This window comes from Gossypium hirsutum, chromosome A10 (assembly GCF_007990345.1).
Source record: "Gossypium hirsutum isolate 1008001.06 chromosome A10, Gossypium_hirsutum_v2.1, whole genome shotgun sequence".
NCBI lineage: Eukaryota > Viridiplantae > Streptophyta > Magnoliopsida > Malvales > Malvaceae > Gossypium > Gossypium hirsutum.
This window is the reverse complement of record NC_053433.1, coordinates 25,163,037-25,175,031: the sequence shown is the minus strand read 5'-3', so window position 1 is coordinate 25,175,031 and position 11,995 is coordinate 25,163,037. Positions and strand designations below refer to the sequence as shown.

The 11,995-nt window shown below is 30.9% G+C and overlaps 1 protein-coding gene across 1 annotated transcript; it reads right to left on the bottom strand.

Moving 5' to 3' along the window:
* Positions 1-409: 409 nt before the first annotated feature.
* On the bottom strand, positions 410-1,760 carry LOC121207967 (uncharacterized). Its single transcript, XM_041078510.1, has 3 exons — positions 1,425-1,760; positions 989-1,292; positions 410-429 (listed from the first exon to the last, which is right to left on the bottom strand). The coding sequence occupies exons 1-3, from the start codon at positions 1,758-1,760 to the stop codon at positions 410-412; spliced, it is 660 nt and encodes a 219-aa protein (XP_040934444.1).
* Between the last annotated feature and the right edge of the window lie 10,235 nt (positions 1,761-11,995).

Here is an 11,995-nt window from a genome sequence, read left to right as displayed (position 1 = left end):
TTCGATTTTGCTTTGAGAAAATAAACCCAACATTTTCTGCTATAATCATCAATAAAAGTTAGGTAGTACCTGTTTCCACCGAGTGATTCAATGTCGTACGGACCAGATATGTCGGTGTGTACAATTTCCAATGGTCTTCTAGCTCTTCGAGATTTTCTTACTTCAAATTTCTGCCTATGCTGCTTTCCTTTGACACAGGCTTCACACAGTTGATCTGGATGATTAATACTTGGTAATCCATTCACCATATTTGTCTTCGACAACAGCTTCAAGCCAGAAAATCCGAGATGTCCGTACCTTAAGTGCCACAACCATGATTCATTCTTCAGATCCGTCTTCATGCATTTTACTTCTCCAGACTCGATGTCGAGGGTGAAAAAACGATTTCGCGTCATATCAACTCGAACAACTAATTCTCCACTTTTGTTCCTGATGGCGAGTGAGCGGTCTTTCATATGAACTTCATATCCTTTTTCTAGGAGTTGACCAAGACTGATCAGGTTACTCTTCAAAGCTGGTACGTAGTAAACGTCTGAGATGTACTTCTTCTCTCCATTCCTTTGTGTTATAACAACCTTGCCCTTTCCTTTGATTTCTGCATGTGAGTTGTCTCCAAAAGTTATTTTTCCATGAACTGTTTCATCTAATTCTGTGAACAGCTCCTTTCTTCCACACATGTGGTTGCTTGCACCGTTGTCGAGATACCACACACTTCTCTTGCGATCTTCATTTTCTCCGTAAGTGAGAAAGACACTTGATTCCACTTTTTCGTTGCCTTCTGCTGCGACTGCTACATGGTTTCTTTCATCCACTTTGTGTGTTGATCTGCACTCGTAACTGAAATGTCCATACTTGTTACAGTTGTAGCATTGTACCTGAGATTTATTTTCTTGAAATCTGCCTCGGCCACGACCTCTAGATCCACGTCCACGGTTGGATGTTTGATAATCTTTATTTTCTTGATATCTCCCATATGATTGATTTCCACGTCCTCGTGATCCTCTTCCTCCTCTGTTTCCACCACGGTAGCCTCCACGATATCCTCTGCGGTTTCCTCTTCCTTGGCTAAAATTATTACTTGTTTCTCCGTCGTCGACGGACAACTTGCTATGCAAGGCTTGATCAAGATTTTCACTATCTTCATTTAGCTTCATCTTTTGCTCATGGGCTTGCAGAGAACCCACAAGTTCTTCGAGCGACATCTTTGACAAATCTTTTGATTCTTCGATGGCAACGACTACGTACTCAAATTTGCGTGTGAGTGACCGTAGAATTTTCTCCATCACTCTTACCTCGTCAAGAGTTTCTCCATTTCGTTTCATTTCATTTACCACCGATTTTACACGATTGGCATAGTCATCGATATTCTCGGAGCTCTTCATTTTTAACATTTCAAATTCAGCTCTAAGTGACTGAAGGCGTACCTTTTTAGCTTTTTCTACACCTTGAAATGATTTTTGCAAAATCTCCCATGCATTCTTCGCGTTCTTCACATCTGATATTTTCTCGAAGGTTGATTCATCCATACCTTGAAAGATACTATTCAAGGCCTTTTGATCCTTCTTTCGTGCTTCTCGTAACGCCTTCTTAGCGTCATTTGATAAAGCTGCTTCTGTAGCGGCATCTCCGGGCTCGATGTATCCTTTTTCAACGATCTCCCAACAATCTTGCGAACCGAGCAAAGCCTTCATTCGAATGCTCCAATTTCCATAATTTGTCTTCGTCAATTGTGGAACTTGTAGCTGAATTACGTCGCCCATATCGACTTGTTAGATGAACACCAAAGGTACTCCGAACTGGACACGAACCGGACACGAACCGAACTCCGAACCAAGCTCCGAACCGTAGCTCTGATGCCACTTGTTGGAAACGTGATGGGCCAAAAATTTACTTTTTATTACACACTCAATATATTACAATACGAAGATTACAATATTTTCTCAATGACTAGATAGTCTAGCTGCTGCTAGATTTTAACTCACTCAAGGTTTGCTAATCTTCTCACTCTCACTCACGTTGCTTCTCTTATTTCTTTTTTTTCTTCTCATTTTTTCTTCATTACAACACAAGTTCAAGCCTCTATTTATAGGCTGATAAAGTGACAACAAATGTGGCTATTAATCCACTTAATTTCCAGCCACAAAACATCTCAATAATGGAGCACTTTGTATGGCTAAAATTTCAGCACTTTGCATGGCACAAAATTGCTCCACGTCTCATGCTTCTAGATTATGCTTGGAGTGGGTTTGATTTCTAACAAGGAATGCATAGAATCCTCTCAGCATCTTCTGGGTGAAAGGTACTTCTTACTAAATCTTCCTTCTATTTTTTTGAGTTTTGTTCAATTAAGTCCAAGACATAGACTAGATTTCGATCAATTTCTGAAAGTTTTATTTTATATTCATCAATTCCCTGAACCCATGCCTCGTTCTAAATTTGCAGGTGCTTTCCTAAACCAACTCGCCAACACATTCCTTTCTCAGTAAATCCTTTAGCTGACCATAAACTTTTTCAAGTATATAATGGTAAGTTCCCCAACCTTACTTGCATGAAGTCTGAATTTGAATAGTATTTAGCTTAATTAACATTGCTAAGAATGAATATGGGTAAAAAATTAAACGCCAACCTTGTTTTGCTAAAAATGCCACATTAAAGTTCGATAAACATTTAAATCCCGTTCCCCTGTCTTCTTTTAACTCCCCAAGCTTCCTTCAATCACACCAATGGATTCCACTTTATCATGTCATTTTTGCCACTAAAATTGACCCATGATGTTTTCCAATTCCGCACAAAACAATTTCAATAACAAAAAAAAATGCCATAGAGTAGTAGGAATTGCCTCTAATACTGCTTTTATGAACACTTTCTTACCCCCAATTGATAAGAATCTTGTACTCCGCCCTTTAACTTTTCTATTTATCCTATTTTTTAAGATTTGGAAAGTTATTTTTTATCCCTCCCTACCATGTTCGGAAGTTCCAAATATTTCTCTGGATTTCTTGAGGTTCGGACTTCCAAAATGCTTGCTTTTGCTCCCTTGTTTGCTCCGAAAAGTTTATGCATTGATCGGAAAAAATTTCATATTCTCGTAAAATGGTCTTAAGGTTATGGGCTCCCATTTCTATGGCATCCCCAAATAAAATGCAATCATCCGCAAAAAGAAGATGTGTAATAGTAGGGCCCTTACGACATGCCTTTACCCCTTTAATAGTACTTTCTCGTGCTGCTAACCTTATCAATGATGACAAGCCTTCACCACAAATTAAGAATAAATAGGGGCTTAAGGGATCACCCTAATACAGCCCCCTCATTGGATTGAAACGCTCGTCTATCTCACCATTCAAACATACCAAATAATTTACTGATGTTACACATCGCATAATTAAGGACACAAAGGCTTTTGCGAATCCCATCTTTTGCATAACTTTTTTTCTAAAAAAGACCACTCCACCCTATCATATGCCTTGCTCATGTCCATTTTTAGAGGTAAACTTCTATGTTGGCGCATTATTTTTTACTTTAGAGAATGCATTAATTCATATGCTAATAGAACATTATCCGCAATTAGTCTAACTTGCACAAAAGCACTTTGGGCTTTATCGATACATACGTTCAATACTCTTTGATATAATCTTGTAAATTACTGTACATAAGCTAACAGGGCGAAAATTCTTGAGGTGGGTTGGACTTGCTACTTTAGGTATGAGAACAATATTTGTCAAATTAATCTCATCAACTGTACCTTCGTTATTTAAAATGTTGAGAAAAAAATCTCCAAATCTCTTGCCCAACAACATGTCAATACTTTTGGAAAAATAGTGCTGGGAATCCATCACACCCAGAAGCTTTAGTTGGTCCCATGCTTTTTGAGAGCAAGAATAATTTCTTCCCTAGTAAAGTCCTTAGTTAGGTCTTTGTTCATACTATTCAAAATGCATGCCTTAATTCCACATAATATGTACTCAGGATTACCGACTCCTCCTGAAGAAAACCAATTTTCCAAATATCTTTTTGCCACCTCCGCAATTGCTCTTTTGTCCATAGTTATTTGTCCCCGTTCGTTCTCAAGCTCCTCTACATGCTTCGCTCTTTTTCTCTGGGATACATAGTTGTGAAAAAAAATTGTATTTTTATCTCTTTTTAACCAATTCGTCCTTGCTCACTGCTCCTAATACCTTTCTTCTTTCTCAATCTCCATATTTAAATTAATTTTGGCATCAATTAATTCTTCCAAATTCTCATTTGTCCTCTCTATTCTATCCAGTTCTTCAATTCGAGCAAGTAACTTTCTAGACAGCCCTTTCTGTAATTTTTTTTTATTCTCATTCCCCATCTTTGTAATCATTTCCCTACTACTTTTAATTTCTCCATCACCTTCCTCTACTCATCACCCATAACCTTTTCACTTCCTCCTCACAAGACTTCTCCATGGTCGACAATGCTTCAAATCTAAAGCCTTCCCTTCTCTTGCTCATCCCCTCTTATTTAGTTTGAAAAAACAAAGGAAAATGGTCAGAAAAGGAATGAGACAAATGTCGAATTGTATATTCAGGAAATAAATCGATCCATTCTCTATTTTCAACCCCTCTATCAAGTCGTTCTTAAATATTTGTTTCAAGAAGGTTATCTCGTTCCTACATAAACCACCTACCAACATATCCCACATCCTCCAATCAGCAATCATTTAGAGCTGTCCTAAATTCTTCCATACATCGTTCATCCTTTGGCAAACCCCCTTCCTTTTCAAAAGAAAATAAAATCTCATTAAAATCACCACAAACCAACTATGGTGTAACTTATCTCATTAAAATCACCACAAACCAACCATGGTGTAACTTACTTTCTACCCAATCTTTTCAATATTTTCCATGCTTCACTTCTTCCACGAGCCTCCGGTGCTCCATAAAATCAAGTCAGTCACCAAGTTGATCTAACTTCACTATCTTCGATAGTAACACTAGTGTGAATATTTGAAAAACTCTTCAAGCTTACTGATACCTCGCATTCCATCCAAGGCTTAACCCACCTCTTGTTCCAATTTTTGATACATCTATCCCACAATGAAACCTACATCATCATCTAATTCTTTCCATCCGAAAGTTGTCTCATTTAGTCTCCATAAAGAAGACAACCTGAGGATTATACAGCTTCAACATGTGCTGACGTCTTCTAATGCCATGTGGACTCCCCAATCGACGGACGTTCCAATTTAAGATTTTCATTGCGTCCGAACGGCTTGCCTATTGGCAGTCGTCGATATCTATTTTTTACAAATTGTTCCTCTCTATTCTCCTTGTCCAACCTCCCTTACATGCAAACATTGACCTTGTACTTGACAATCCAACCTATGTCTCTTCTTCCCTTCACTATTCTCTAATGGTATCTCTTCATTTTTCTCATCCATATCCTCAATATCCTCATCGCTTAAACATATTACCCCTTTTTCCTTTATCTTGCCTCTTCCTGCCCTCCAAATTAAACCCTAAAGTATGGTTAATGAATCCCAAATTATATCGTGTATCGAAGTTATTTATCCCTTTGCCACTATTCCAAACATCTTCCTTACCAGCAATTTTAAATATTTTAGAAATTTATTAAACAACATAATTTTTTTACTTAAATACAATTAATAAATTTAAATATTTCACAAGTAATAAAATGACATTATAAATTATAATATCTATCCGTTGTAATATTTTATAATTTATTATTCACATTATATTAAAAAATTATAATATCTCCATCCATATCATGCTTTCAATTAAAGAAATTATGATGTAATATAACAATGACTAAAATAACAACCCTATATGTTTTACTTCTCTATACAAAAATAACAAATAATTAACTCTTTACTAAATAGGACTACTTCTCATTTCTCCTAAGTGTTTTCTTTGTAACACATAAGGAGAACCAAAAAATATTTTATATATAATTTTCTTTAACTATTTGTTAAAGTACCGCATCGTTAACATAAGAAAATATATATGTTTCATTATAAGTTCCAACTATATTTACTCGTTTTGTCAATATTTAAAATTGCCCATAGCCTTTCTCTAATCCATAAATAGGAGGATAATACACTTTAACGCACTCGAACTCACGTCCTTTTGTATTGACAATAATACCTATGTCAATCGAGCTAAGACTCAATTGACAAAGAAAAATATATTTTTTAATTTACAATAGTGTGATTAATATTACACACATATATGGACCAAAACTAATATTTCAATTACAATTTTAATTATATATGAGTAGAGCTGGCAAAACAATCTCGTGTTCGAAAGTTTGCTCATGTCAATTGGAGCCCATAACAATCCAAGTTCGATTCAAAAAACCCGAGTTCAAAAAAATCCGAGTCTATAAGAATTCGAGTTTGAGACTGACTTGACCCGAGCTTGAGATAAATCCAACCCAAAATCCAAAAAAGCATGAATTTTTAGTTCAATAGTTGTAATATGCATTAATAATTAACATAATTTTATGATATTACTTAAAATAAAAATAAATGATAATTATTTATTTTATGAAAATGTGTTGATAAGAATTACATATTTATTTTAAAATTTTATCAATAGCAAAAGTAATTATAATATTTTTTTAAGTGAAATATTTTTTTTATAAATATTAGTTGAATATAAATGTATTTTAATATTATAATTATATATGTATAATAAATATATAAAATTAATAATTATTAAACTCTATAAATTTTAAATTTAAAGATAATATAAAATATATAATGTGATAATATATTAATTTAATAATATAATAAATAGTGTTATACTTATCACAAATGATTAAACATAATTTATTATGCAATATTAATAACGATTTAATTTTAAAGGTTTAAGAATTTAGGTTTTAGTTTTAGTTTTTCTTTTTCCTTTTATGATTTGGTAACTTAGGTTTTATTTATTTTTATCGATTAATGTTTAATTTTTTATTAATGTTATTATCTTTATGATAACATTTTAATTTAGAAGAATTTTTTTTATATTTAATAAAGTTTAAATAATACTTGGGTTTGGGTTTGGGTTTGGGTTTGGTTGGTATTGGGTTAGAGTTTAGATTTAAATATATATTACATCTAATAGGTGTAAAGTCGTTAACTTGATTTAAATGGTTTTGGATTTCAAAATCGAAACCAAATTGACAACATTAAATCAACCAATTACGTAACCAACCTTAATGCATGTATGTAAACTATTAATATATTATATATGATATGATATAGTATTATATAATATAGTAGAAGGCTTAGCTTTCAAATATATGAAGAGTATAGGGGCATAAAGCTTATTTTAACTAGTATAATAATAAACAATAATATATAATAATTAATTCATTATATACCACTATTATAGTATGTAATATAGTGTTACATCATGTAATAATATATTTTAAAACTATTAATACACATATATAACTATTAATTGGTCCAAAATCAAAATCGAATTTACCATCTGATTTGTCTGAATTGGCTCGATTTTATCATTTAACTTAGTTTTTATCGCTAACTATAATAGATGATATATTATTACATAATATAATAATATAGTATGTAACTATTACTAAATTTTTAATACATATAATGTAACTATTATTATATTATAGATTATAATAAAAATATAATATTACATAATATTATAATGTTTAATCATTTATGCATATATAAACTATTAGTATATTATATATTATGCGATACAGTACAACATTATATAATATAGTAGTGGGGCTAACTTTCAGATGTACAGATAGTATAGAGACTTAAAGCATATTTAAACCAACATAATAATAAACAATAATATATAATGATAATAAATATATTATGTGTTACTATTACAACATGTGATATACTATTACCTAATGTAATATATATTTTAAAACTATTAATACATATATATAACTATTAATTGGTCCAAAATCAAAACTGAATTTATCAATTTATTTGCTTGAATTGACTCAATTTGGTTAGTTAAATCAGTTTTAATAGCTAACTATAATAGATTATATACTATTACATAATATAATAATATAGTATATGGGAGGAATCCAGTTACACCATTTCGTATCTCTTCGTATTATTAATATTTTAACAATCCAACCCTTGAATGTATTGATATAATTGTACTTGTCAGGCATGTAAATTTTCAAACCGATATGATATTTCTATCATATTGATCTAAAATACTATATATATTTATTGAATAGTTGAAATTTTTTTTACATAAAACAAATAGTTAAATAGTTGAATTTTTTTAATTTACATCAAATTTAGCATGCATGATCTATAGGAATAAAATATAAAATGTGATGGCTAGATTGCTAAAACATTAATCATACAAAGAGACATGAATGGTGTAAAACAAGTTTAATTTTACACCGATGTAAGTGGATCCCTTCCGTAATATATAACTATTACTAAAAATATTAATACATATATATAACTATTATTATATTATAGAATATAATAAAAGATCTAATATTACATAATATTATAATGTTTACATTAATGCATATATATAAAGTATTAATATATTATATACTACATGATATGATATAACATTGTATAATATAGTACAAGAGGTAACTTTTAAATGTGCGAAGAGTATAAAGAATTAGAGCATATTTCAATCAATATAATAATAAGCACTAATATATAATAATTAATATATTAGGTATTACTATTATAGTATGCGATATAGTATTATGTAATGTAATAATATATTTTAGGGTAAACTATCAAAATAGTCACTTTTGTTTCTCTCGGGTTATATTTTAGTCATTTATGTTTGAAACGTTATGTTTTAGTCACTTACGTTATCATGTTGTAACATTTTAGTCACTGAGCGTTAATTACCGTTATTGTTGCCATGAGTTATTGTTCAGTTTTAATTTCTTTTCACGAGTTATTGTTACCACGATGCCAAGTTATTATTAATTTGGTATTAACAATTTTTTTTAGTTAATTACAATAACTGGGCAAAACTCGAACAATTAAAACTAGCGCGACTCAAACTCAGGCTACACCTAGAGCAGTGAACATCTTTGACCATTAGACCATCACATGAGATTCTTGGTATTAACAAATATTTAACTTAGATTATAATGCAAATATATTAAAATAATTTATGTTAACCCATTGTTAATATTGTAATATATGAAATATAAATTTTAAATATTTTTTAAATAATTAATATAAATTAATTGTAAAATTCAATGTGAATATATAAATTATATTTTATATAAATGATGGGGCAAATTTATAATTAGTCACCTAAATTTACTTTTGAAAAGTTAAAACTAAAATTTTTAGCTTTTTAACTTAATTTGAAAAGTTAATTTAAAAAGTTGGTTTGACTTTAAAAGCTATCTATTTATAATTGCTTTGAATTGAAAAGAACTTTTTGAAACTTAAAAGGGAAACAAATCCTTACAAAGTTTTATTGGAAAAATGAAATATGATTTGTGTTGTGAACAAATCACTAAATTAACTAATTACTAATCTAAAATAATCCGATTTGAATATATTATAGTTTTTAAATTTAAATTTTTAAAAAATTCAAATATAATCTGAATCTAAATTTTAAATACAAATATAAATGTATAACAACCACATCTTTATAACATCCAAAATCTTAGCAGACATATGAAATTTTACATAAAAGATTGATCGTATAATTACAACATAATAAGTTGTTAGTTCGATTGACATTGATATTGTTGCTAGTGAAGGAAGATATAAGTTTGAATGTTTTAAAGTGCATTATCATTCTATTTAAACATTAGGGAGGGGCTATGAGGTAAAGTCTTCTTTCTTCCTCTCCTTTTTTTTTATTCTTTAATTTAAGTTTTTATATTTGGACATTCTCCATCTTTGATCATATCAAGTTGTGTTATTCTTTTTTTTATTCTTTAATTTAAGTTTCTATATTTGGACATTCTCCATCTGTGATCATATCAAGTTGTGTTATTCTTTTATCTATATTTATATACCATCATTTGAAGGGCTTATTTAATTGGTATCACCCATCAATTGGGTCTCAACTCAATTATAAAATTACTGAAAACTCATTTTTATTAAATAACAAACATTACTAACTAAGATGATATTTTTACTATTTTATATGTTATGTAAAATTTAAAGAAATGCACGTGATGGAATTTGAACCCAAAACACTATAATATTTAATATCTTAACTTTTCATAAATTTTCTTTACCCACATCGTGGGTGTTTCATAATCTAGTCTTAGTTTAACTTTTTATTTTGTTTTCATATCATGTAATCTTGGTGTTCAAAATTATAGGTTCTAGAGAACAAGGATGATGTAAATGCTAAGCTAGCGAAGTTAATGTTGCAAATGATTAGTACAATCGCAACAAATGCAGGTCAAAACAAGTTAACAACAAAGGAAATCCGAAAACCAGAATCTAAACTCAAGAATAATACGAAAAGATTCAAAAGCAATGAAACTAAATATACAACAAAATACTCAAAACCCCATTCTCCCCACTATGGTTACTTGTCTAGGGCTTCAGCTATCCTATTCTTGTTTCTTTAGGGATTCCATAGGTTCACCTGTTGGCTGGTATACACTAGCTTTTGCATGGGTGAGAAACTTGGGGTCAGGCTGATGCTTATTGGAAGGTTCCTTCATTGCCATATAAATGTAGAATGCAATAACTATATTGACCGATATTACAGCAACGAATCCACTCAACAATGTCATAGCATGGGGAGATAAATTCGTTAAACCTGTTCCAAACAAGTTAACTTCTTGTTCAATCAACTTGGTTCTATAGCATCAAGATGAAATCCTCCATGAAAATTGGTTATTTGCTGCCACAATTGAATGCTGTTGCAGCAACATAAAGGACAAACATTTCAAAGTGTTTTTCCAACTATTATTCTTTTCTGGTGATTTTGCATGCATTGACATACTAAAACAAAATTGGAGCTATTTGTATGGTTCGTACATAAACCGAATATGTCACAATTTAGCTTTTATTTATACTACAAAAGCTCATAGTAAAGAGATGTACTATTCATGATTAGATAACAATCAGCTAAACATAGTAAAAAACAACCACCAAATTTTAAAATAAATAAATAAAAAGATTGAAGCAACCTAACATAGTAAAAATCAGTAAGAATAACATAAAACAAAAATCTAACAACTCTTTTCTATGTTAAAAAATAAAATAAAATCAGCTTTGGTCTTACCGGGTAGAGGTGCTCATGGGTTGGGCCGGGTCAGGTTTGGATCAAGCTCAACTAAAAATTTAGGCCCATTTATTGGGCTCGGGCCGAGCCGGGCCGGGCCTAAAATTTTGCCCAAGTCCAACTCAAATAAAAATACTAAAACCCGAGTCCGGCCCGACCCACTCGTATTAATTTTTTTATATTATTTTATATCATTTTTAAATATATATATATATAATACATCAAAAATACTAAAAAATCAAAATAAATATTTTCTAACAAATTGAAAATAAATTTTAAAAAATATGTAGACTTAAATAGCACTAAGATAGATGCAACTTAACAAACAAATACTTCTAAAATAATAACAAAATTAACAAATGCTTTTAAAATAATAATAAAATTAATAATAAAATAAGTTTTATACAATATCTAAACAATAATAATAAAATAGTAGCAATATAATAGTAATATGGTAGCAAAATAGGAAGAAAACAATAAGAAAATAACATTAAAAAATAAAAAAATAATAATAGATTTTTTTTGTCATTTAGTGAATTCGGGTTGGGCCGGGCCAGGCTCAGACTAAAAATACCTTACCTGGTGCCCGGCCCGTTTTTTAAACAGGCCTTATTTTTTTGTCCAACGAGCCTATATTTTTGTCCAAACCCTCTCACATTTCGAGCGGGCTTTCGGGCCAAACAGGGCCGGGTAGCCCGACCCATGAGCAGGTCCATTACTGGGTAGTAAATTATGGTTAAAACCATAGAGAACTGCAAGAGGAG